Source organism: Pogona vitticeps, chromosome 7, assembly GCF_051106095.1.
Source record: "Pogona vitticeps strain Pit_001003342236 chromosome 7, PviZW2.1, whole genome shotgun sequence".
In the NCBI taxonomy this organism is placed as follows: domain Eukaryota; kingdom Metazoa; phylum Chordata; class Lepidosauria; order Squamata; family Agamidae; genus Pogona; species Pogona vitticeps.
The window spans coordinates 18,655,551-18,682,597 of NC_135789.1; the positions used below are offsets into that span (position 1 = coordinate 18,655,551).

The 27,047-nt window shown below is 48.6% G+C and overlaps 1 protein-coding gene across 1 annotated transcript in view; it reads left to right on the plus strand.

Moving 5' to 3' along the window:
* BSG (basigin (Ok blood group)) overlaps positions 1-27,047 on the plus strand; it is a 31,178-nt gene continuing 4,131 nt past the window's right edge. Inside the window, exons 1-6 of the mRNA XM_020794108.3 lie at positions 1-228; positions 18,917-19,264; positions 21,255-21,414; positions 23,848-23,936; positions 24,864-25,000; positions 25,307-25,583. Coding sequence (XP_020649767.1) covers positions 171-228; positions 18,917-19,264; positions 21,255-21,414; positions 23,848-23,936; positions 24,864-25,000; positions 25,307-25,583 — 1,069 coding nt within the window. The 5' untranslated portion in view covers positions 1-170. The remainder of the gene's footprint in view (positions 229-18,916; positions 19,265-21,254; positions 21,415-23,847; positions 23,937-24,863; positions 25,001-25,306; positions 25,584-27,047) is intronic.

Below are 27,047 nucleotides of genomic sequence, written 5' to 3' on the forward strand. Positions count from 1 at the left end.
CCCTCCTGATTGGGCGTCCATCCCGCCTTTCAGCACCCGGGCACCCAATCGGGAGGAAGGGCGTGCTTGGGGGGGGGGTCCCTCCCTCTCGCGACCCTCCGGCGGGAGCCTGGGCTAAAGCGGAGAAAGGCGCCGAGCGCCAAGGCAGGAGGAGCTCCGGGCGGGACGGGATGTTGCTGACGCTGCTGGGCCTCGTGCTGGGCGCCCTCGGGGGCGCCGCGGCGGCCGGTAAGGGCGGGAAAGGGCGGGAGGGAGCGAGTGAGGGGCCGGAGAAAGGCTTGGCCCCGAGGCGCGAGCCTGCGAGGAGGAGGAGGAGGAGGAGGGTGAGCTTCCTCCTCAGGCGAAACTTAAGACGGCTTTTTTCTGAGGGGAAATTAAGACAATTTTTTTGAGTTGAAATTGTGATTCTTCTGAGGGAAAACGAGGATTCTTCTGAGGGGAAAATATTTATTCTCAGGGAAAGTGAGGATTAGTCTTCAGGAGACATCTTCCTTCTTTGGGGAAATCATGATTCTGAGGGAGCGTCAGGAGGATTCTGGAGAAAAATCATTCTTCTGAGGGAAAGCGAGGATGATTTCTGGAGGGGGATTCTGAGGCGAAACGGGGCCTCCTCTGAGGAGACCCTGCTGCCCCTTCTGAGGGGAAAGCGCGGGTGGGGAGGGTCTGGAGTGGACTGGGAAGCGGGGGGGGGGGGAGGCCGCTGGTCTGACGGGGGCGGGGAGAGGAGAAGGGTCGGGGGAGAGGGGGCCCCGGCAAAACGAGGGGAAGGAAAAGCCCCCCCCATCTCATGGGGCGCGTGGGAGGGGGCTCCGCTTAGCCTCGCCCTCGCGGGGGGGGGAGCCCAAAGTCCTCCTGCTCGCGGCCCGATTGGCTCCGGGAGGGCGGGGGCGCCTTTTTCTGTTTCTTGCGCCCCCTGAAGAGACGGGGAGGGGGTCGGAAGGCCTAGGGGTCGCTTCCCATAAGAGAAAGAAAGAAAACAGCTCCCCCTCCCACGATCGGTGACGCGGGTGGAAGCACGTGGGGTGACGAGAAACGTGGAGAAAGACCTTAACAGACCGGGAGGGGGAGGAGGAACTCACCAGTGGCAGCCCTGAGGGTTCAAAGCCTGCCCGAAAAGTGTAGGTGTGTGTGTGTGGGGGGGGGAGGATCTTCAGCGGAAGAGTCCAAGGGAAGCGGGGGGGGAGGGGAGGGAAACACTCAGCCTCCCTTCCTTCCCAGGTCGGTAAATTGGGTGGGTGGGAGCCTGTGCAGCCTGTATCACTGAAACGTCACAACCGCCCCTCCTCCGAGAGTGCTTTCAGCGCTGTGGGGGAGTGTCTCGATAGCCTCCCTTTGGTTTATGGTGGGAGAAGTTGGGGGGGCACATGTTATGGGTTGGTCTGATGTGGGGGGAGGCATCGGGCAGGGAGAGGGGTCTCATCGTCCGATGAGAGGGTCCGATGTGGGAGGAAGGGGGGGTCTGCCCTGTAATGGGCGAAGGTGGCTAGTTTTATGGGGGGATGAGAGAGCACCCTCCCACAATCTCCAATGGGAGGGGTGGCCTAAGAAGGTCCCCCCATCTTGTCATACAGGAGTGAGGGGGAGAAGAAGGTGGCCTCCCTAAGGCATTGTGTCAGGGATGGGTCTGCCTAGAAGGGGCAGGAGGGGAGAGCCTGTGGAGAAGAGAGGGGAGGGCCCCCTTGTGCAGGGGCAGCTGGGGCGGGCAGAGGAGGGATTGTGTTTGAGGGAAGGTGGAATGGCAGCAGAAGAGGAGGCTGGGCCCTTGAGAGTGGGAAGCCTGATGGGGGTGGAAAGGAAGGAGAAATAAGTGAGGGGATCCCCTCTCTTGTTACTGAAAGAGGGGCCACGGATGCCCCCCCCCCGAGTGTTGCGAGAGGCAGTCCGCATTGTGAAAATTATCAAGGAACAGGGGTACAAAAATTAGTACCAACCTTGAAATGGTTATGTAAACAAATTGTGTAAAAGCATCTTGCGGTCCTGTGGAAGCATGGGCGAAAGGACCACGTCATTCGTTGAGCTGGGCAAGATAGCGAGCATGTGAATATCTTCGGGCAAGGAAGGCCGCCAGCAGCTGAGCGCTGTCCTGCAACACCTGTCCTCTATTGCAATCCCTTGCTCCCTCTCTGGAACTGGGGTGCCCTTTGTTACTGTTTACTTGCAAAGTTGGGGTGCTCCCCCCATCCCACCCTTCTCCTGTTCATAGTTTTCTCTCACAACGGTCTAGCAGAGGGTTACCTTGACATTGGTAATAACTGCAGTATTGTTAGTTTGGCAAAATATAGCCACAATAAATATAACGTGCTGTTGCTTGCAGGCTGCCTGCTTGGATAGATGGAGGAGCTCTGTTCCTTTGCAAATAGCACTTTCAAAGCTGAGAATACAGAAACAGTGCATCTCTGTCGGAGATGTATGCAAAGATGCTTTGCACACATGTCCCTTATATAATAATCCTTGTTGGTGAGGGGGGCAGTTCAGGCCACTCTGGGGGTGAGAGGTGGATGGGCTGTTTTGGCTCTGGCTTCAGAGGCCTTTCCCCCTGTCCTGCGGTGCTTTTCCTACTAGGCGAGCATTTGCAGTTTTGGAAGAAATTCAGTGGAGGCACCGTTAAGCACTCCTGTGGCTTGCTTGCATGCTCTCTGTGTGTGAGAGGACCTTAGCTCCTGAAAAGCAGATCTGCTCCTTGGTTGAGCATCTGAGGCCTAGTTTTTACTCAGAAGACAATCCTGTCACTTCATAGGATTGTTTCCTCATGCAATGAACACCCTCCTTCGTACACAAAATGTTTTTTTATTATTATTATTTTAAAGAAGTGATTCTGATTAGCCTTGGCCCTGGTTTATTTCTGTGTTGTCTGTTGGAGCACTTAATGCCTCTGCTGCAGCCCAGATTCTGTAAGAAGAGAGGTTTTGTGACCCTCCAGGAGCCTCTGACTGGTGTTTGCCCATTATCCTTGCCCATCATGTTTTAGGAGCTGCAGTTTGGAAATTCACAGTTGGGTATCCTTTTGAAGCATGTTGCAGTATGAAGAACTGGCTCTTTATGTATATGTTTTCTTAAAATATGAAGCATATGTAAATATGTCTCCTATCTTAACTAATTAAGTTTGAAGTACTGTGTGTTATCAAGTCCTTAATACATGTGCCTTTTGAGGACACACTATTTTTAAGAGAACAAAAGCAAGCAGCCCATTATTATAAGTCAAAGCAGTCTTATAATTTTCCTTTTGTTACAGGAGGTGGGCAACAGCAGTGGCAGGCACTGCGGAGGTGGAAAAAGAGGGAGGCTTAATAACCCTTTTTTTCTTCTCTGATTTGGAGAGAATTCTTGGTGCTGGGCCAGAGGGTGAAATGTTATGGAATTTCCCTGGTTGGATTTGGAGGAAGTGCTTGAAGGAGAAGATGTATGAAGCACAGGGAAGAAGGTTGTGAGAAACCAGCCTTTTTTTGGGGGGGTGCAGCAGAAAATGCCATTGGGCCCAAATAGGTCAGGGGACGAAAGGTTGTCCAATGCCACACAGGGCTTTGTGAGGTTAAAGCAGTCTTCTGAGGGATTTTGGGAGGATAAAGAAGTACAGTTCCTTTGCTTTTAAAAGGGGCACAGTTGGTATTTGTGCTCTCGCTGTACCAGCTGATATTTAAGATCCTTTGGGAGACAAGTGGCATATAAATATTTTGAGTAAATAAAGAACTGAATGGTCTGGACCGCATTGAGGGAGTTGAGAGCAGTTTGTGTTCCTGTAACGGCCAACATCTGAACAATATATGATTCATCATCTGCTAGTTTGGGCCATCTTTCACTCTAGACTAGAGCATCCAGGTCTTCTTGGACTACAGCTCCCAGAACCCCCCCTGGCCAGCACAGTTGATGGTGAAGGCTCCTGGGAATTGCAGTTCCAAGGACACCTGGGTGACCCAAGGTGGGGAACCAGCCATTTTTGAATATTTTTGGCTATTGCCATAAATGCTATATGAAAAAAATAGGTGGCATCGGGATTGTGTAAGTTGCAGAAAGAACCTTGTAAGCCCCTTTCAAATATGCGAAGGGCCCCCAGGGGGGCACATGCCCCCACTGAGAATGGCTGCTCTAGAGCAGTGGTCCCCAACTTGGACCTCCAGATGTTCTTGGACTACAAATCCCAGAAGCCTTCACCCGCACCTCTGCTGGCCAGGATTTTTGGGAGTTGAAGTCCAAGAACATCTGGAGGCCCGAGGTTGGGGATCACTGCTCTAGAGGATAAAGGAAGCGAGTGCTGTCCTTCTATTCTGGGACAGGAGGAATCACTCAGGTTCTGATTGAAAAGGGGTGGAAAGAAAAGAATTGGAGGGTGCTTTCATTCTCAATAATTAATTCAAAATATAGGTCGTACAGATCTGTAGGCTAGCGATTGCTTTATCATGCTTTACTGCTTGGCTCCTGGAAGGAGCAAGCTCTAGATTTGCGGAAAGTACTGTATTCTCTTGGCCTGTGTGGCTTTCTGCCTTTTCATTGCTTCTAATCGCCCACGAATTAATTTGAATACATATAATACGTGGTGTGAGGAGTTAAAATTGGGAAAGGCTGATATTTTCACTTGACATCCTAAAGAAGCTCTGCCCAGAAGAAATTTATACTCAGTCATGGCTCTTTGAGTGTCCGATCATAGAAGCTGTGGAGAGAGCCATCATTCTTAGCTATTTTTTACAAAGGCATGTTTAATATGCTTTTTTGATCCCTGACAAGAAATGCCATCTCTTCCCAATTGTAAAAAATCTAAAATGTCATTTTAAAGGGTCTCTCCATTCTCTTTGGAATATCTGCCCATTTTTCATGTAGCTGTCAGGTAACGCATTAAAGGTTGCACTCCTGTTCCTGTTTTCTGTTTCCAGTGCAGAGCTGGTCTGATCCTGTTCCTCCTCCTCCCTGCTTGCCCGCAGCTTTTCCCTGGGACCAAATGGTAAAATAAAATACACAGGGCACACACTGCCTTCTTTCTAACTAAGAAGGCAAGGTTGGTGGGAAGGAAATGGGTCTTCAAGCTCAAAAGCTGACTATGCATGGATTATATTCTGGCATTTCAAGGTTTTAAAATTGTTCTCAGCTTGCTTTGAAAGTGATGGGGGTGGGTGAGAACCGTCTTCCTGTGCAAATAAGGTCTGACTTCCTGTTTTTGCTTATCTGAAATAAGCAAGGAGCATTTGTAGGTAGGTCAAAACAAGGACAGGTAACTTGTGTCCTGGGAGGGGCAGATCAGTCTGGATCTGTACACCTTTCTTGTCTTCGGGGCAACGTATGTCTCAGAAGGAAGAATGAAAAGTTGTAATGCAGTTCAAAAATGGGGAGTCCAGAAACAACGTGTCCAAAGTGGTCATTTTCTTTCCATGTTTGTGAAGGGAAAAAATACTGTATTGTATCCTCATCCTCTGCCCACCGTCATAAATCTTTGGCCGTTGAGGTAATAGAGACGACTCTTCTTCCCAATATAGTTCATCTCCGAATGTAGTGTCCTGCAAAATTAGCTGGACATTTAAACTATCACTTCTCAGTAAGGTACTCTTGCTTTTATTGTCTACTTCTGTTTGTTGGTTGGTTTTAACAAAATGGCTAAGGCTTATTAATGTTAAGCTTTAAAACCCAAAGGAACTCCTCAGGATTAAAGAGTTTACAAGTGCAGCCTGGTAGTTAATCAGCTCTCGCATAAAGATCTTTCCTGTGAGAGTCTGAGGACCTGTCTCATTCTGGCAAGCCTTGCTTGTTTTGTCTCCTTCTGCTGCCCGTTAGCAATATTTCTGGTTTTTAAGACTTTTTTTTTTAGAATATCTCAATGTAAATAGCTAGTATTTCTTGTCCTCATTTCTTTATGCAACACTCTTGATATCTGATGGTTGCCAATAAATTTCAACACTGTAAATCTATTCCCCCCCCCCCCACCAGCTTTATGGTTTATTTATTTAAAATATGTTCACCCGGCTTTTTGCCTTAAAAAGGTCCCAAGACAGCTTACCTTTATAAAATACATTATTTAAAGCTAGGTAAATAAAGGAATAGTGAAAAGGATCAAACAGATACCACTATAAAAACGGAAAGGAAAACCAATACCAAAAACACATTCAAACCAACAAGACACAAAAATCTGTTTAAGAACCCCACTCAGGGCCGCCAGTTATTAAGAGAAAGCTCGCCAGAAGCAAAAGGTCTGTGCCTGCTTGTGGAAAGACGGCAAAGATGGGGCCAGCTGGGCCTCCTGCTTCTTCCATCTTCTCTTCCACCCCTGTCCCAGCCCACAGTGACCTCCGGGTGGCATGGGCTTTGCCTCCAGCCCCACCACGCTTTGGTGGCTGTTCCAGGTTTTCAGGGGGCCTGGGGCGCCTGCTCCAGAGAGGCAGGAAGCCTTGTTCACATAGACTCTATGCATTCGCGCTCTGGCGAGGAAAGAGGAAGCGAAGGAGAGGGAGCTATCCTGTTTCGTCTGTTGCAGCAAAAACAGCAAAGAGCCTTCCAGTGCCTGTAAAACTGACAAGTTGTTTGGCATGGGCCCTCAGGGACAGGTAGCCCGCTTCTTCAGAAGGTGCCACTGGCCTTCCTGCTGTGCTTATTTGGAAGTGTATGGCTGGCATTCATCATCTCCGTAGTCATTATATGATATGGCTAACTGATTATAGAAGAGGAAAGCGGTAGGAGGGCCCTCTGTTCCCAGTGAGATTATATGCAAGGGTACCACAGAGCGTTTCCTGGTGGGCTTTCTGTCCTTCTGCCTCTTTATCTGGCTGGATGAGTTCTGTTTGTCTCTGTCAGACCGACATGGGAGTTTCTCACCCGCTGTTCCATGTCCTCCTTCTCCAGCCCTGATAGGCAGGGCCTGTTTGTCCGCCTTCGAGGCCAGGGCGCTTGTTCTCTGGGCCCTAAGGCTTCCTCTGTTGTGGAAGGAACATCAAGACTCGTATAGTTCAGTTTGGTAACTGTGTTGCAGACACCGACCTCTGTGTATGAACCAGGGGATTAATGTTTGATCACACCACTCTTGGAGCAGATCATTAGCTTAGCTGCCCTCAGACCGTTCATGTGACCCAGCTTTTACAGTTAACGTCTCGCTCCTAATGGGACGAAGCCCCGGGAGCTCAGCTGCAAAATGGAAGCCGAGGGCAGCGTTCTTGTGACATAAGCAATGTTGTTTCCAGTGTTTCTCTTTCGCTGGTTAGTTCTGAGGGGCTTCACCTTAGCCGAGGCTGGGAGACGGCTCAGTTTTCTTCTCTTTGGCTAACATTCAGTGGATGTGCGACACTGACTTATATGTTGAACTGTATTGCTTCACCTAGGCTGTGGGTGGGAGCCGTTCCTAGTCAAAAGTTTTTCTCAGCACAGCTCACATGTCCTTTTAACTTGGAAGCCCTGCTGGTTGTGATGAGGACCGCGGGTACAAGGAAGGCCACTGCCAAACTTGGCATTTCTCTTCAGCCCCTTGCCAATTCTCCTCTTGTTTTTACTCTGATTTCTATTTAGACTCAATACCTGGAGTCTTCCACAGAGGCACCCCGCCAAAGTTCAGGAAGTTTCCTGCAAGAAATTAAAGCATTCTGGGAAAGGAAAGGTCTGCTACTTTCTATGCTTAAACAGTTGCCCCTGTATGAGGTTGACCAAATTCATGATGGTATCAAGAAAGGTTTGTGAACGGTGAATCTTTGTGGGAGGGACTGCCTGTGCGAGAGAGCGCATGCCAGTTTTTGTCCTCCTTGCTGTCTGCAGCCTATCCTCTCCTCCCTCTAGTGCAGAAATGGGAGTGTCTGTTTATAGTTGAAGGTGACTTTACTTCAGTGTTAAAGAGGAGGAGATCATGTGTTTATCCTTGGGACAGGGTTATGTATGAGTAGCTCCCTTTCAGAGGCTTGGTCAATGCTCTGCAGGAAGAGAAGTGCATCCATATAGCCCCTTTCCATACCCTGGTGTTGCCCTGGCTGTCCTGGACCCTACAACCCCTGTTCTCCTTAGCAGTGCACTATGAATCTATCGGGCAGGAAAAGGTCACGGCTGGTGTTTTTTTTTTACTGGTTTTCTGAAGATAAAATGGCTGCATATTTGAATACTATATATTAATTTCACTAACTAAGGCACTGCCCTGGCTTGTGGAAGACTAGGATGGCTACTCTATGTGGTTACTTTCTTGACTGTCTTCGTTTACTATCGTTTACTTCCCACCCAATTCTTCAATTTTTCTGAAGTCCCTCTTTTTAAAAGGCTGCACCCTTTGAACCCATTATTCTGACAGCCTAGCAGGGCTGCATCCCTAAGACCTCTGTTTCCTTTTCCCTAGAGTTTAATCAGGAACATACCTATCTGGCTCAAGCGTCCGAGGGCTGAGTGAAGACCTGACCTCCGTCCCATCAGCCGCTCTGCTCTCTCGACTTGGGTGCTGCTTTGGGAATCTCTTGGCTAGCAGTCCCCTTTGGCCTCTCCACGGGGGTCCTCCCGACGCCTTGGCCCTTCTTTCGGGACCTCTTGTACTTGACAGAGGAGGGCTATTTTAACTTGTCTCCCCTGTGAATTCTGGAGTTTATAAGGAGGAGATGAAAGGGCAGCTGGCTTGTCTTGTCCTGTGGCTAACCTAGAAGAGGGCCAGCCCCTGTAACCTTTGCCGCTTGTTGAGTCCATGCATATCTCTGTTGCCCTTCAGAGGAAAGCTATTCCCAGGGTGGCTCATGATAACAGAATCAATGCAATAAACAAAGTAAGCAGAGTAGCCCTAGATTATGCGCTGATTAAATTGTGAGCAAAGCTTCTTTGTTTCGAAAGCTCTATACCAGTGAAAATATGCTTCCAATTGCATAGAAAGCTCAGAGGATTACAGGATGCCCAAGTGCAATGTACATCGTAGCGCCTGCAAAAAAATTCTTAGGGTGCCAGTAAGACTTAACAGGGGTTTTGTTTGACATAAGCTCCCTACGGACTAACCCCCTCTTGGGATCCAGAGGACGCCGCCCCCTCCTTTCACACACCTGAAGCAGTGGTTTAAAATCCACAGAAGCAGATGCCGAATCAAACATTTTGCTGCTTTTCCTGCAGCAAACTAACATGGCATTTGCCCTTGATAATACCATAAAATTTCCCCTTTCCATGAGCTTGCATTTTTCTTTGGAAGGAAGTAAAACAATACTCCAGCCAGCCAGCACCTCTTTCGCACAGAGCGGATTTACAGTATTTTCTATTCCATTGGCATCCCCCCCCCCCCCGCAATCAGAGCAACGCATACAAAATCCACAGATAGGTGATACTTTTCTTGAATCTTCTTTGAAAATAAGAAGTCTTAAGAATTGAAGAGGCAGACATGTGCCGGGCTGTGCCTTTAGCCTTCCTGCGTCCCATTTGGCCTAAGGAGGACTTCTATAATGCTCAGAGGCTTGCTTTTGTGTGTGTGTGTGTGCATTTACAGTTATCCTAGCAAAGCTATAGCTGGCCTGTGGATTTGGAATTAAAGACGAACTGCTGTATTTCAATGTGAGCTTTCGTAGGTCATGTCTGCATCCTTAGACCTTTGCTCCTCTCTTACTTGAGCCACGGAAGCTCCCATAATATCAGGTGTCACAATGTATTTTTCTGTTTGTGTTGAACGATAGGCATACACAGAGTGAGATGGTGGCTTGTTCAGGTTCTTATGTGTCATCAAGTCGCCTCTGACTTACAGTGAGCCCTAATAAGGTGTTTTGGGATATATGAAGTGTTCAAAGAGTTGTTTAGCATTGCCCCCCATCCCACACGCCAGGCTTCCATGGCCAAGTGGAGATTTGATCCCAAGTCTCCTGCGGTCTCCTGAATCCCGAATCTTTGCACAACACCACATTGTTTCATGGTAGCCAGGTTAGTCAGCAGCTCCCTGTGTTAGCACCCAATTTTAGGTTTCAGTTGGTTTCAGTTCTCCGGCAGGGAATAACGGATAAGACAGTGCATCAATCAGACTATATGTGAGTCAATTTTTTTATTAAACATATAGCTGGACCTCGTCTTAAAAGGCAGATCGGGGTCCAATCATCCATGTAGTAAAGCATTTTATAAGATTCTTACACAAAATACAATAAGCACAGCATCCCCTTATTGGTCTCCTGAACCCTATTTGTGCTTGTTGGGTCATCCTATTGGCTGTGGTAGATGTGAGAAAAAATATCCAAATTGCATCCCAGGGTTAGTGGCTGCCAAGTTTGTGAATGTGTGAACCATTGTGTATTTAGAAACATGTTACAATCCTTGCCTGAAGCGCTGTGAATGTTATTCCGAGTTGGCCTTGGTTCTCACAAAGCTGTGTAGGAATGTTTCTGTGAGCACCAAATGGGAAGAGACAGTTCGATACTTTGATACAAAATGCATTGACTATACAAAATGTGTATAAGGTACATATATAGAATCTCATTATAGTAAGGAAATAGTGAAATCATATTTCAATTACAGGTATAAGGTATGATTACTTGTGTAAAATGCTGATTGTGAATGCTAAGTACATGTGAATCAAATAGCATGTGTTGTCTTAAATTGTAAAGCCAGTACTTTGTATATGTTATATCAGAACCTCATCCTTGCCCCCTATCTATCACCTGCTAGCACAAAAAAGTTTTGTGATGTTGTAAAGACCAGCAAATTTATTATAGCATAAGTGTTCATCACATGTGTGAAGTCTTATCCAGAGTTGCACATGGAGGAGTATAATGGTAGACTTCAAACACTGAAGTGGAGGTGGTGGGATGAAATGCAGGAAGGAAGTACTGGATTGGGGCGGGGGGAAGGATTTCTGTGACATGTCACATTTTCTCTGCAACCTACATTTGAACCCATAAGCCATTTCAAATATGTTTATGTGTCATCCGGCCATTCTCACCAGATTACTCATAAACATGTTCCACCCAGAAGCTCAGTGATAGGTTGGGGGGGGGGGATAACATGTCATCGAAAACCTCCCCCAGATAATGAACAAAGAGCTTTCCAGAAGACTTTTGGGGTGGTAACATGAGCATCCTCCTGGACTATTATGGGGCACGGTGTAGACTTTTGATCCAAAATCCACAGTCCTACAGAAAAACTCAGTCCTACTCAAGCCCTCGGAGGCACAGTGAAACCTCTTGCTGAATGAGTTGTTCCATGGTACAGATGCCCGCCTGCCTTCCCTTTGGTCAGCTGGAGAGTGGGCTGGCTGGCTGTTTCTCTTTCCCCAACATTCCCCTTTCTGATTGCATGGCTGTCTGCTCTGTTAGGCAGAAGCCGGCCTCTTTGCTTTCTTGTAGGGCACTGTGGGCCTAGACGGGCAGGTCTATGAACTTCGTAGTGGGTGACATGATTAGGCCCTGTGATGGTGTGGACCGAGCAAGCCCCTGGTTCTGTTCTGTTTCATGGCCCATCGCTGGACATTTACCTTTGGTCATTGAGCGCATGCCTTCTATCCGAGGCCTTTGAGGGCGAAGTCCAGGAGCCTTAATTGCTTAGCGCTTGGAAACAGGACACATAATTAGAGGGTTACCATGTAATCAGGGTAGGATTGATTTAAATCGAATTGATTTGAACCATAGTTTAAAACACTACTCAGAAAAACTCAGTTTAATCATGTGGAGTTTCCCCCCCTCTTCAAAACTCCTGCTTGTTACAGCCTTAATGCAACAATCCTGTATTCATCTGCACCTTTAGGCTAATGTTCTGTGAATAATTCATCTGGACTATGGCCATTGACTGCATAAGATTTACGCAAGTGTTTACTTGCCATTGTGCAATTGATTCTGTGTGTCTGCTTTATTTGGGACTGGCAGTTGGTACTAGCTCCCCCTCATTCTAACATGTATAACCATATATGTTAGAATTTAGCAATTCTATAGCCACTGTATTTCTTATGTACTTATAGAGTGTTCTCCACTGAACTAATGGTTAATCGGCCATTGTCTGAAGATCAATAAACAATAAATCAATAAAAGGCTGCTTCCAGATCTTCCGAAGGAAATAACACATCATTTAGAAAAGATAAACAGATACCCAAAGATGCCTTAAAGGAATGTTTTCTTTTTGGATAATATTGTGGGAAACAGATCTTCAAAGAAATCCCCGTCCAAATTAGCTTTTATGATCCTATATTCTGTATTCTGTTGTTTGGTCGGACTTTTCTTTACCTGTCTTTATTACAATTTACGTATGTCATTAAAAGTATCTCAGCTCGCTGAGTACAGACTTTCCTTAAGAAAAACCTTGCAAGATGACATCTCTTTGGCATTTTCTAACCAAAAAGGCTCTGTGTCGCCATCTGTACACTTTGGAAGAGACAGGTGAAAGGCCTGACTCTGGCTACTCAGATGTTGCCTGGCAGCAGCTAGGGTTCCCACTCTCAGAGGGAGTCAGCATCGTGACTCAAGCAATACCAGAGATTTTATTAAGGCTTCCAAGAATTCCCGACATTACGTCCTGTTTGGGAGGCAGAGGGGCAGGATGGTCCCGGAATAGCTTCAGGTGTCAATCAGTTGTTGCTTCTTGTTTCCACATAGGGCTGCTTAGAAATCCAGTTTGAGAACAGGAAACAGTTTGCTGATATTTTATACACTCTGTAATTTGACAAATTACGCAACACATATTATGCAGGAGCCAGTACTGTAGAACTAGAAATACGTGCCTGGCAAAATCCATCTCGCCATGAACTTTTGGACTTTACATCTAAAAGTAACTTTCCTGGCAAAAATTTGGACTTTGAATTCTTCCCACTGGTACAAACCTAATGAAATGGTGTTTTTATCCACGAAAGCTTGTGTGTCATGTGATGATATTTTGTTGTTGTTGTTTAGTCGTTAAGTCGTATCCGACTCTTCATGACCCCATGGACCAAAGCACGCCTGGCCCTCCTGTCTTCCACTGCCTCCCGTAGTTGTGTCAAATTCATCTTGGTTGCTTCGATGACACTGTCCAACCATCTCATCCTCTGTCGTCCCCTTCTCCTCTTGCCATCGCACTTTCCTAACATCAGGATCTTTTCCAGGGAGTCTTCTCTTCTCATGAGATTACCAAAGTATTGGAGCCTCAGCTTCAGGATCTGTCCTTCCAATGAGCACTCAGGGTTGATTTCCTTCAAAATGGATAGGTTTGTTCTCCTTGCAGTCCAGGGGACTCTCAAGAGTCTCCTCCAGCACCACAGTTCAAAAGCATCCATTCTTCAGTGGTCAGCCTTCTTTATGGTCCAGCTCTCACTTCCATACATCACTACTGGAAAAACCATAGCTTTGACAAGGCAGACCATTATCAGCAAAGTGATGTCTCTGCTTTTTAAGATGCTGTCGAGGTTTGTCATCGCTTTCCTCCCAAGAAGCAGGCGTCTCTTAATTTTGTGGCTGCTGTCTATTTGCCAGGAGGTGATGGGACCAATGGCCAGGATCTTAGTTTTTTTGATGTTGAGCTTCAGACCATTTTTTGCGCTCTCACCCTCATTAAGAGGTTCTTTAAGTCCTCATCACTTTCTGCCATCAGAGTGGTATCATCTGCATATCTGAGGTTGTTGATATTTCTTCCGGCAATCTTAATTCTGCTTTGGGATTAATCCAGTCCAGCCTTTTGCATGATATACAGTGGTGCCTTGCTTAGCGACGTTAATCCGTTCCAAGAAAAATGTTGCTAAGCGATTTCATCGCTAAACAGAATTAAAATAGCTCATAGAAACGCATTAAAATGTGTTTAATGCGTTCCTATCGGCTTAGAAACTGACCCTATGCGAAGATCCTCCATAGGGGCGGCCATTTTCGGTGCCTCTAAAGCAAGGCAAAACAGCAGGAGGCCATTTTGGAACCGCTGATCAGCTGGCCGAAAATCGGGGCTTTGCGATGATCGCTTCCCCACGATCATCGCAAAGCGATTTTTCCCCATAGGGGCCATCGCTAAGCGACCGCTCTGGCGATGGCCAAAACCCCATCGCTAAGCGATTTCATCGCTCAACGGAGCGATCGCTAAGTGAGGCACCACAGTATTCTGCATATAAGTTAAATAAGCAGGGGGACAATATACAACCGTGTCATACTCCTTTCCCAATTTTGAGCCAATCAGTTGTTCCATATCCAGTTCTAACTGTTGCATCCTGTCCCACATATAGATTTCTCAGGAGATAGATGAGGTGATCAGGCACTCCCATTTCTTTAAGGATTTGCCATAGTTTGCTGTGGTTCACACAGTCAAAGGTTTTTGCGTAGTCAGTGAAGCAGAAGTAGATGTTTTTCCGGCACATGTTAGCAATTTGGTCTCTAGTTCCTCTGCCCCTTCAAAATCCAGCTTGTACTTCTGGGAGTTCTCGGTCCACATACTGCTGAAGCCTACCTTGGAGAATTTTGATCATAACCTTGCTAGTGTGTGAAATGAGTGCAATTGTACGGTAGCTGGAGCATTCTTTGGCCTTGCCCTTCTTTGGGATTGGGATGTAGACTGATCTTTTCCAGTCCTGCGGCCACTGCTGAGTTTTCCAAACTTTCTGGCATATTGAGTGTAGCACCTTAACCTCACGATCTTTTAAGATTTTAAATAGTTCAATTGGAATGCCATCACCTCCACTGGCCTTGTTGTTAGCCAAGCTTTCTAAGGCCCACTTGACTTCGCTCTCCAGGAAGTCTGGTTCAAGGTCAGCAACCACACTCTCTGTGTTGTCCAGGATATCCAAGTATTTCAGGTATAGTTTTGTTTCTGTTCATGGGGTTTTCTTGGCAAAGATACTGTGCCAAGTAGCTTGCCAATTCCTGCTCCAGGTGGATCGCGTTGAGTCAGAACTCTCCACTATGACCTGTCTGTCTTGGGTGTCCCTGCACGGCATCGCCCATCGCTTCTCTGAATTACTCAAGCCCCTTCACACAACAAGGCAGCAATCCATGAAGGGCGATATTTTTTTAGTGGTCTATAAAGGTTTTGCCTGTGTCCGTCACAGCCTGTTTTTGTATTTGCATTAAAATCGATGCTCCAGTCCAGGAATTATTAGACCCAATTTGAAAAGCTTCTACAAAAAGAGTTGTTTTTTTTTTCTTGTTTCCCAATACAGATTTAGCATTTGTCATTTGTAATGAGCTCTTTGATTGAGCTAAAACTCTACTGGAGCTTTTAGAAAACAAAAAGGATTGAAACAGTATGCTAGCAAGCAAGCAAGCAAAATAACTTACTTGCTTGGTACTGCTTAAATCCCTTTTATTTCAGTGAAAATAATTGGATTTAAATAAAAACTGCCCTTTAAAAATTTGAAAGAAGTCGTTGGTTTCCTTATATCTCTTGTGTGCAAGAGACTTTGTGGTAATCTGCCTGGCTTTCTAAGTTTATTTTGTTCATTTCATGCTGTGATCTGAGAAATGTTAGCTGTAAGTTGTAAGTCTCTGCCCACCTTGACAAAGAGTTTGGCTTCCAGCAGAAAATATTGCAGTAGGTGATGGAAGCTGGAAGTACATCATTTACCTAGACCCCCAAACCCGGAAAGGTTCAAGGACAGGCATGATATTTCTTATCCTTCTTGACTTAAATTTTTCAGAACTACTTTATAAGTACAGGCTTAAATCTGTACAAGGAGCTGCTCTGATTTAAACAGTATTAGGGTGTGGAACTTGAACGCACAAAACTAAATGTGTGTGAGAAAGTCATACTGTATAAGCTGCTTATTTCTGGTTGGGAGGTCCTCCTGCAGATTTTTTTTTCATTTAGGCTTGTAAATGGATGGTGAGAAAATGGAAGGGGGGGGGGGGAATGTTTCCAGCAGTTGAGCAGAGAAGCTTTTCTAAACTTCTGCTGTGGTCTTCGTGTGGGATGGCTCCTAACTAGTGGAGTTGCTGATCAGTCACATTTAAAAATGGAAGAGACAAAAACTCTAAGCAGTTACATCTCCATATGCCTTTTGGCTTAATTGCCATGTCTGGCTTCAAAGTGCCTGACCAGGCTACCCGGTACCAACCTTACTCTCTCACTGTGGGAAAGCTAGCTGTGCATCTCGGGCTGTAGGTCTTGAAAAATTCACCACATTCCCATCGTGATGTGGGTAGAAAGCTGTAGGCGAGAACACACACACACACACCCTGTCAGCACCACATAAGGACCCCTTTTCTTCAAATGTATTTGTATGTTTGATTTGTACATTGACTTCCTCCCAGAATTTGGACCCAAGGTAAAACTGAACCAAACATATGGATGAAAAATGTGTTTGGGGAAAAAGCAGGCACAGATAAAGACGATCGTGCTAGTTTAACTATGAAATGCTGCTGGGTTTGTTTTTAAACCCTAGAATCTCATTTTTGAAGAAGCACGACACAGATCCATTAAAAATTATTTTATTAAAGTGGCGAGGAGATCCAAGTAGGTCTTCTTCCTTTCCCCCCACAGCCGTCTCCCCGTGGGGAATGCTGTTTCCAATTCCTCTCCCGAAACCTGTCTGCCCTTCTGTTTGCCAGCAGAGCCTCACTCAGTATACCTCAGCTCCCTCCTTCCTGCCTCATCTTGCCCCCACGGCTCCCTGACATGTCCACGGAGAGCTCAGGAGCAACGATTTCCAACATGCTGTTGCTTTTTCATCAGTGACCCCTGAATGGCTCACTTCCTATGAACCAGGAGGCACTGGTGTCATTCCCCACCAGCTTTTTTCCCCCAAGTTACAAAACCAAGTGCTCATCGTCACACTCTGTGAATAGCAGCCACTTCCACCTACTCCATGAAGCAGGGCTTTGTTTTGTCCCTTGCAAATGGGATGCCAAGCCATTTCACAAGGTGACTCCCGACATCCAATGTTACACCCCAACGAGTCTCAGTGGCTAACAAGCATCATTTGGTATAAGCTTCTGTGGGCTACTTCCGTCCAAAGAAGCAGGGTGCAGTCCCTGAAACCTGATGTTAATTTTTTTTTTAATGAGCAATGTTGGAAAGATTTTGAAATAGGATGTATTTCGGCTTTAAGGAAATGATTGCAAGTCCCTGAATGGGAGACTGTTTGAGGGCCTTTGCACATGTTGCCTTGAGTTCTGCCTTGTCGCCTAGTGGTCCAAACTACGCATGCAAGACAGTGGTCTGAACCTGCGTGCAGGACGCCCTGGACCTGCGTCAGTAGCTTCTTTGTTCCAGTTTAACAAAGGGAAGTTTTCAATCCTGGGTGGCCAAGAAATGGAAGCTCTTGGTTCTGATTTAGAAAGAGGAAAAATGAAAACAAGCCCTCAATTTTGGGGGAGTGGGTGTGCTTAGTTCAGCCCACTTTTAGTAGGGGCGTTCCCTTCCTTTCTTCGAATCTTTTACAGCACCAGCATCACCAGGCAGAATAACTGAGTGATTTATACTTTCAATAAAGACATTCAGTTTCCATATCAAGTCCCTCTTGTGACTTCTTTAGACCAGGCGTTTCCCACTTGTGGGTGCTGTTGACCTGCAGTTACAGTGTTTTGTGTTTTGGTACTTCCTTGCTGTGTACGCACAACTTAGTAAAGTGGACTTTGCACCCATTTGCTGTAAAAAGAAAAATGTGACTGTGATTTTATATATGTACAGTATATATTCTCTGGACTCTTTACTGAGGTCATGTGCTAAATTTTGCGAGACCATATGCCTGCAATTCCATTGCTGAGAGACCCAAGGAGGCCAAAGGTTTATGTCACCGAGGAGCTTGGAGAGAGAGTTTATTAAATACGCCGGTAATAAGGGGGCCCCACACAATGCTCCCCAGTCACTCTGGCCCAGGCATGTGCTAGATATTATCCTCATTGGGGTCAGCTGACCACATAGGCCACGCGAGGGTGAGCAAAGAAAGGCTTGTTTCTCTTGCGCAGTGCACACGGGGACACTCGCCCTTGTTTCATGCGCCAACTCTGCCATTGTGCAAAAGGCTTTTGTCCGTGTACTTGGCATGCCTGGAAAAAAGAACCGGACGGTTGTTCTGTGAGAGCAAACTCTTCCATATGGACAATGGCTAAGCTGCGTAACGTCTGTTGACAGTGCTGAAAAGATTTTTGGCATTACTTGGTGAATGACTTTTGTTCCCCCCCCCCCCCCCCGGGTTTTGCAGAAAAGGATAGAGGCAGTGGGCTGGTGTGATGCTTGTACTGTATGAGAGATTTTGAAAAATAAGTTTGTGAGGTCTTTAAAAATGGGTAATAGGCCTTGAAAAAGTTCACCCCTTGCTCCTTTCTGTTGCTTGTATGCAGATACCTCTAAAATGGAAGGAAGCAAGCTGCACGCATCAAGAGTGGGTGTGTGTGTGACCAATTGACGCAAAGACGTCTGTCTCATGATTCCCCTCATTATTTCGCTGCTGGAAATAATCTCTCATGGGAAGAGCAAAGGGTTTTAATTTATGAAAAATGTCCAGAAATGGCTGTTCATATACAAGTTTCCTCAGCCATGGTTGCGTTCGCCCCAAGTGATATAATGCTGCCGTACAAGATCCATCTTTGAAAGCGAGGCCTTGAGGGGTTACACATTGTTCTTGAAGCGTGACCAGCTTGTGTAAGTTTTTTGTGTTGGAAGGCTCCGTGGCTGTTTCTGAAGCCCGTCAAAACATTTTAAGTGAAGGACACAGTAACCAGGTCTCTCTGTCCTAAACCAGTCAGTGCTTCCTTAAATGTGAGACCGTGGGTTGTCTCCACGGTGGGGAGGTTTAACAACAAGGAAGAGCAAAGGAATGGACATGATGATGTCTCAGCGATTGAGCTGTCCTCCCCTTTCTTCTAGACCCATATATAAGCAGAGCCGTACCCTTGGGACATTCTGGTATCAGCAGGAAGGGCATGAGCGGGAGCTTGGTCCTCTCCAGCCTGTTCTGAAATCAAAGCACTTTCTGGGGAGGGGGAGGGAGGCTGTGGGCCAGGCCCTCCGTACTCTTGGGTCGTTCCCTCTTGTGACAGAAGCAATTGTCTCCAGTGTGTCTCTTGAAGTACCATTACTGTTGCTAACCTCTTTGCACTCTTTTCCACTAACGCTTTGCACTACCCCCCTCTTCAACTCGTAGCTGGCTTTATAAAGTCGCCGCTCTCTCAAAAGCAGCTGACAGACGACAGCGTGGAACTCTACTGTGAGGCGGTCGGCAGCCCCATCCCCGAGATCCAGTGGTGGTACGAGGGGGCTGATCCCAACGACACGGCCATCCAGCTCTGGGACGGGGCCTGGCAGGACCGGGTCAAAATCAACGCCACCTACAAGCAGCACTCCACCAGCACCATCTCCATCGCCAACCTCACGCTCAACGACTCGGGCACGTACGAGTGCCGAGCGAGCAATGACCCCGACCGCAACCATTTGTCGAAGAGCCCCAAAATCAAGTGGATCCGTTCCCAGGCGAACGTGATTGTCATTGAGCGTGAGTGCCCAACCCCCTCCCCCCGGGTGTTGGCGTCTGCTTGGGCACGGCGAGGTCTCAAGCTTTGTCACACCTCTGTGCCCCCCTCCCACCCCACTTTTCACCCATGTTCCCTGTGAGAACCCACCGCACCTCCCCTGTGTAGAAAGCAGAGAGATCTCCCCCATCCTCCCCACCGTCAGTGAATGACCTGCTCTGGCCCTACTCAAAAAGGGTTGTAACTCCCCACCACTACCATATCAGCAACCACACCGCCTGCCGATCCCGTAGACCCCAAAGAGCTTTTTTAAAAAAACAAAAACAAACCGTGCCCTTTTCCCTTGGGTCTTCTTGTCAAGAATTGCCAAAACAAGCCTCTTGGCTCCGTGTCCAGCTGCCACAAGTGAACCCAGTCTTTTCCCTTTGGCTGTTACCAATTCTTCCTAGATGTACACCTGCACATATATACCTCTCTCTCTCTCTCTCTCTCTTTCTCTCTCTCTCTCTCTGTTTAGAGTCTTGCTGCTTGGATGCTTTCCTAGGTTGCTCAGGGGCACACGTGGTGGGGTGGGTTAAAACCCTCCGGGTTTTTGGCCTCTCGTGATTGCAACCGTTTTTGAAATGGCCGTACTCTCTCTGCAACACCAATAGCCTGCTTAGTTGTTATGTGCTGTGGAGTGACTGATGAGCTTCCTGACCCTGTTTCTCCTTACCTCGTGCAGAGCTGAAAGTCCAGGCTTCCCATCAGCAAAAGGAAACAGCTTGCTGTAATGACAGAAATGTGGAGCTAACAAATTGGATGTGACATTCCTCTGTTTGGGTATTTGACAACCCCTGCTGTTTCGCTACGGGGTCCTCTTGTCCGGGTTTTTCACATCTGTTTCCAGGAAACCCGGGAGGGCCCTCGAAAGATTGCCGAGGGTTCCTTAATGAGAACATCCGTGAAAGCTCTCTGTCGCCTTGCAGAAGAGAGTCGAGTGTGTTGCAGGGTGCCTGCTCGGGCCACGCAAGGTGACAGTTGTGCAATACCGGGGCCCTTTCTGATGCCTGCGTACTGTCCAGCATGCCCGTCAGTCCCCTGGGGGTGACCTGAGCCTGCTTTAAAATGATTGTGTAATTATTGCTTGGGGGAAAGTCTCAAGAATGTCTTTCAGCCCTGTGGTTCCCCTGCTGGTGGGAGAGGGTGTTGGGGAGATGTGTTTGGGGGGGGGGAGAGGCTTGGCTTGACTTGACTTGGTTACTGACAAGGGGAGGGAAAAGTTTGCAGTCACTTTTAAATGGAATTCCCAGGTGTGATGGTTGGCCGAGACAGAGAACGTTCATTGCTGTTGCGAGCTTGCTCAAGAGAGGGCAAAGGGACCTTGCCATGTTTTTCCATGTGAATTGGCTCCCAATGCCTTTGGGTGGCAACCTCTTTAAGCCCTTGACAGCCCAGCCTGTGTCGAGGAAAAGGGTGTGCCTGCAAGGGCCGTATCTCATACCTCCCTGGACCTCAGACCCACACTGTGTAAGAACATCTTACAAAAACAGGCCAGATTTCCATCCATCTCTTGAGCAGTCTTTATTTTGACTGAAATATTAGCAAACCCGGCCAAAGATATAGAGCAATGAAGATGCAGGCAGCTCCATTTCTTAATCAGTGGAAACTTTTCCTGGAGCCCCTCCTTCAGTTGCATATTTTTGTTTGACTCCCATGTTTTTCGTAATCCTGTCATACGCACATACCCCAATTTCTCTGTTTAAAGTTGGTATGTGTAACATGAGGTACGGTGGAGTGGAAGCTCCTTTAACGCTCACTAGGGAGTGCAGGTTCCCACTCCTGGTTTGCAGCCTCAGCGTTTTGGTTTTGGTGATAATGACACAAAAGTATAAAAGCAAGTTGCTCTTTCTGTGTATACAGGTAACCGAGCAGACGCCTAGGGGTCCTTTATCTCTCCTTGAAAGCTGGAAGGAGTCTGTTTCGGCTGCCTTGTCCTCACTGAGCTTTATTTTCTACTCAAAACAACAACAGGACCTCAGATCTCATCTACTCCGGAAGTAACGTCTGGCTCAAATGTGGTTATTTCCTGTAACATCACTGACCCACCGTCACCCATCAAAAGCCACTACTGGATGAAGGGGGAGACGAGGCTGGATTCGAACGAGACGGCTTTGGGGTTCACCTCATACATGTAGGTAACTCTAGGCCAAGGCATTTGCTCCAAATGATGAATCTCGGAGCGGCATTGTTTCCCCAGAAGCATTTGTTTCTGTTCAGAGACTTTCTGTGCTTAAACATCCTAAAGTAATTTGCAGGTGACAATGCATGCTAAAACTGGTCAGTCAGAACAGTAGAATCCATTACAGCGATTCATTTTAAAAAGAAGCCCAGGGTGGCCAGTATGGCTGACCGTTTGAATCATCAGGAGAACGCTTGAGCAGTCAGTCACACCTTCAGTTAACAGCGGGAACAGTCAAGGCGGGAGGGCCCCCTAATCTGAAGGGGGGGCCCTTTCCACACCCTGTGCACAGACCTCCTTTCCTCCATCTGCAGCCCAAGGAGCTTGGCTCGCCCATAGCAGAGAGATAAAGCAGACCGTCTTGATCTCTGGGGATCCAGAAGGGCGCAGGCAGCCTGCGATCACCTCTTCTGGAGCTGGAACATGGCTTGGGGTTTCATTGACCCCTGTTTTAATGACTGTTTGGCTTGCCAAATCCTTGAATGTGCTGATGCCACCTAAAAAAATAATTTTAAAATCACCCCCCTCGGTGTTGGGGACTCCCTGCAGAAGCCAGAGGCCACGTTGGCAGTGGCCGAGGACGTTTCCCTTTCTCCTTCAGAGCGCTTACTTGGAAGTACGACCTATTGTATCTAATGGGACTTCTTGTCAGGGAAGCACGTACAGGTAGTCCCAGACTCGGGACGGTGGGAGACGGCGCTCTCTGGCTCTTTCAGCTGACGTCTGGCAAGGGAGATGGGGGGGGCACTCCTCGGCTTTTCCTGTGGACAAGAAAGCACACAACGGTGCCCGTCTCTCTCCTGACCTCTCAGAACCTGCTGGGGGCAAGTAGCTGTGCTGCTGGAATCTGGTTTTTGGCAAGCACTTAACCCAGGGAAGGTTTATTTATCCCTCGGGGCTTCACTGAAACGAAGGGTGTCACACAGTGTTTGGGCCCTTGACAAAACCGCCGGCCTGTCCCTCTTGAAGAATAATGCTCTGCGCTAGAGACACGAGGCAGAGGCGCAGACTTGCGTGCCTGGAGAAGTCCAGTCAAGCCAGTCTGCCTCTTAAACCAGTGCTTCCCAACCTGAGGCCCCCAGATGTCCTGGGACCAGCTCCCAGAAATCCTGACCAGGGCAGCTCATGGGGAAGGCTTCTGGGAGCTTGAATCGGAAGAACATCTGAGTTACCCAAGGTTGGGAACCCCTGCCTTAGACTTTGGGTGGGCCCTCTGTGGCCAGCTGTGGCTCTCTTGCCCACCAGTCTTGGTCTCAGTGGGAGGATTTCTGCCTCCTGTCCCTCCCGTCTTGTCCATGTACGCTTTGAGGCCGAACAGCCAGCCGTTTTTGTCTTCCCATTGTTAAACCGAAAACATCGCCCTTGTTTGATATCTCCTGGCTTCCCGTCTGCGTCTCTCTGCTGGCAGAGGCCCAGCGAGCTGGGCAGGCGTCACGTCCTTTTCCACGCGGCTGAGCCGACGTGCCTCTCTCCCCATAGCAACCGGGAGATGAGAAAGGATTAAAGTATTTATATATAGCACTCCCTCACCCTGCAGTCTCCCGTGTCTGCCCTCAATTTTCTATCCGGGCTCCAGGTTGCGAAGAGGCAGAGACACCGGAAGGTTGGCCAGCCTAACCGAGCAGGGCCTTCACCCTTCTTCCGTAACAAGGGCTCACAGCTCTTCCAGCCCCACAACTAAGTCTCCCCCCCCCAACTTTCCCCCCTCTACAAAAGAATGGGGTGTGTTTATGTTCCCTCAGGAGGTCCAGCTAATCCATGGAGTCCGGTCAGAGCAAACTTCCTAACTGAGACGTCCCTGTTAGGGTTACCTCTTCCGCTCAGGATGGATTACCTCTCTCTCCCCCCCCCCCCGCACGCCTTTCTCCCTTTGCGCTTTAAAGCCCCTGAAAGCATTGGTAGGAATTTCATTCCGGAGAGAAGCTGGACGTTCGGGCTGCCTGTGGCGGCTGGGCCCCTGCCAACTCCTTCCCTACCTCTTCTTTTTTTTTCAGTGCCTGTTCTCAAAGGTTGTAGAAAAATAAATCACACCACATGGCGGGGGGTTTAGTCGTTTGCAGTCAGGCTAGGGGTCTCTCCAGATGTGGTTGTGCAGGCTGGGAAGGGTGGGATTTGGAAGGGGAACAAGGTTTCCCCCATCCTTCTTTATAAAGGGGGGGGGGGAGGGAATGCGTGCCCCTCCAGTGGTTGTCAGACTGCAGTTGCATCAACTCTTCCCAAAGGTGTGAGGTATTATGGGAGTTGGAGTCCTACATGATCTCGGGGCACTCAGTTTGGCACCATAACCTCCCACGAGGTACAGAGGTGCCCCCATGTGACCCCCAGAGTGGTCACATGGCATGCACTCTGCTCATGGCACTCTCCCACACTCCTCTCTCATTCCAGGATTGCCAAAGTGGACCCCGAAAGCTCGGGAGAGTACCACTGCGTCTTTGACACCGTTCCCATCTCAAGAGCGACCGTCTACGTGAAAGGTGATCTATGGTCGGACTTTTCTTCCCTACTTCCTTGGTGGGTCACAGAGGGAGGCTTGGCATTTGAACTGCTTCTCTTCCTCTGCTGTCGCTCGTGAGCAGGAAAGGAGGCGCTTGCCTTTCCCACCCATTTGCCACACTGAATAGCCAAAGGAGGGTGGAGTCACCCATTTACCCACCTGGGCCTACTGGGAAGCAGAAGGCAACAGCAGAGCCCCCATTATTCACACAGACGGTCGAACTTTCCCAGCCCCAAGCGCTACAAGCCGGGCTGGGAAAGTTCGAGACCCAAAATAACTTTTGCCAGTGAGTGTGGACGGGACTACGTTAAGTGTTCTGGCGACTTGCTTCGGGGCGCGAGGGGGCACAGCACTTTTATGTTCCTCCACACTTGAAATGAGATCCCAGAATACAGTCCGCTGGATATTTCCTGGCTCGTCGGCCGTGGTGTTGGACCAGCCCTCGTGAGATCCAAGCGCCGGTCTCGAAGGGGTCGTCCAGTCGCCCATTGTGACCTTGGTCACTCTCTCTCTCTCTGTGTGTGATCTACCTCGCAGGGTTGGTGCAGTGATAAGAAGTGTGCCTTGAACAGGTGGCAGGAAAGTCGCAAGACCCTGTCAGTCTGAGCAAGGCCAAGTTGCAGGGAACTCTGTTGACACAGGATGGGCTGGACCGCAAGTCCCCTCTCAACCAGGCTTGGCCACTCTGGCTGCCATTGGAGGCGCTTCTTACCTAGTTCTACCTGGTCAATCCTTGCTTAATATGCACTGGTTGTTGTCCAATAAGTGGCAAACGACAATCGGGTTTTTGTGTGTGACAGTTTGCTCAGCAGCCTGCCCTGACCCTTCTTTACTGTCATTCCCCCATGTGTGGTTCCCCCACCACTCCTCCTCCTCCTCCTCCTCCTCCTTTTTCCTGCTTTTGCAGTTAAGCCCCATGTCTTCGCCTACAAGAAGTCAGAGCACGGGAACGAGAAGGACACAGGCGTGCTGACCTGCAAAAGCCACTCTTACCCTCCTGTCACCCAGTGGTCTTGGTTCAAGGTGGTGGATAACGTGCCGGAGGTGAGCGTCCCGGTGGAAGCGAAACCTTTTATTCTTGCACAAAAACACGGGGTGGGGGTGGAGGTTCTTCCCTGGCTCTGTGAAGCAGGAACGGCTTCCCCAGTCAATTCGCAGTGTCCCCGGCACCTGGCTTCGGAGATGGTCTGGTGGCAAATGGTTTGGCTTTCCCACAGGGGCAAAGTTTGAGCTGCTCTTCAAGAGAGAGACAAACACACAGACAAAGAGACAGGCCGGTATTCGGGAACACTCTCTCTTTTTCACGCTGGCACACAGATCTGATGGCTTTCTTTCTTTCCTTCCGCCCAGCCCATCGTCAACGGCTCCGAGGAGCGGTTCTTCATCAAGTCGGAAGGCAACCGGACGGACCTGCGGATCGTCTCCCTGGACCTCGAGAAGGACCCGGGCGAGTACATGTGCAACGGCACCAACGAGCTGGGCGAAGGGAGCGCGGTGGTGAGCTTGCGGGTTCGCAGCCGCCTGGCAGCCCTGTGGCCGTTCCTGGGCATCGTGGCCGAGGTGCTGGTCCTGGTGACGATCATCTTCATCTATGAGAAGAGGAGAAAGCCCAACGAGGTCCCTGACGGTAAGGAGAGGAGGACGAAACGAGCGTGCTTGAGAGAGAGGCTCTATTAGCATATCAGCTTTCAGAGGCAGGAACCTGAGACCAGGAGGCTTTGGGGTCCTCCGAAACAGGGTCCTTTTCCCTAATTCTTTGCCAAAGGATGGATCGCACCACCTAATCCTGAAAGGGCTACCTTGCTCCCTGTCCCAGCAGAGCGGGCTTCTAAGATCCATCCGTGGTTTTCATCCACCTTGAGATCGGGAAGGGCTTTCCAGATGTTGTTGGGGAACAGCTCTCCTAGGATTCTTCCCTGTTGGCTCCACCGCAGTCCAACCTCTGGAGGAGCATATTTTGACCGTCCAGTAGCAAGAGTGGGTGACACCTTTTATTGGACCACTCTCTCTATATATATATCTCAGTCAAACAGCAAGCTTTCATGGACGAAATCCACTTCCTCAGGCTGCCTCCTTCACAGACAGTCTGGAAAAACTGTAGACAGAAATTGAGGCGACATGGCCGTGAGGTCTTCTGGAGGCTTGGGCCTCGGGTGTCTCTGCAGCGAGACTTGCATTTTTCACACCCTCCTCTTGAGACCAAAAGGCTGCCAGGTCCCTTGTTGGTTGCTTGAAACGTGAAAAGTGCCCTTTTAGCTGGGCGGGTGGGGAAGGACAACCCAAAGACCGAGCAGACCCTCTCACAATGTCAAGGGGTTCTAATTTGGCTCATTCCGCCAAGCGGGGGCAGCCCGTCCTGCCAAATATAAAGTCAGACAGGTGTTTTCACCCAGTGAGTGTGCATTACCCAAAGCCTTTCAGATCTTCTAGGGTTTCTGTTTTGGCAAGGGGGGAAGCAAAGCGCAGCCTTCCAGATGTTACCCAGCTGTCCCCTTTTAAGGGTCTTGAGGGAAGAGTGGTCTGGTGTCACATAGCCAAAAATGGGAAGCACAATGGGAACAGCCTTGTTTTGTTTTGTTGTACTTGATACCTAAGACTTGGGCTGCTCTCCTCCCCCCCCCCCAGCCTGCTTTGATGTTCCACTGGAAGGCAGTGAGTCAATAAAAGAAGCTTTAATTTGCAATCTGGGAGCAAGGCTTTTAACAACAGGGCCTTTGGGAGGTCACTCTTAATTCAGAGGCTCGCTGTCCATCGGAAGTGAGCGGGGGTGGGGTGGGGAGATGGACCAGGCAGAACCCCAGTGGATAAGGAGGGCCTTTTCCCCCTCCTTGGCATTATCTTTGCATTTTCTTCCTTCTTTCTCCTGCTGCGTGTCTCTTTCTTGCGGTAAGTCTACGAGCCAAACCCAGCTGTCCCACCATGTCAGTCTCCTTGCCAGCTCTGTGTGATCCGTCTAGGGCAGCCGTGTGCCAGTTCTAGCGCCAGGATGTAGCCCGCGGTGCATGTATGCAAGAGAGAAGTTGGGCTGTCTTCTCTCATGGGCCGCTTCCCTGTTTCCGAGAAGCTGGCAGGCCTACGTGGGTCTGTCTGC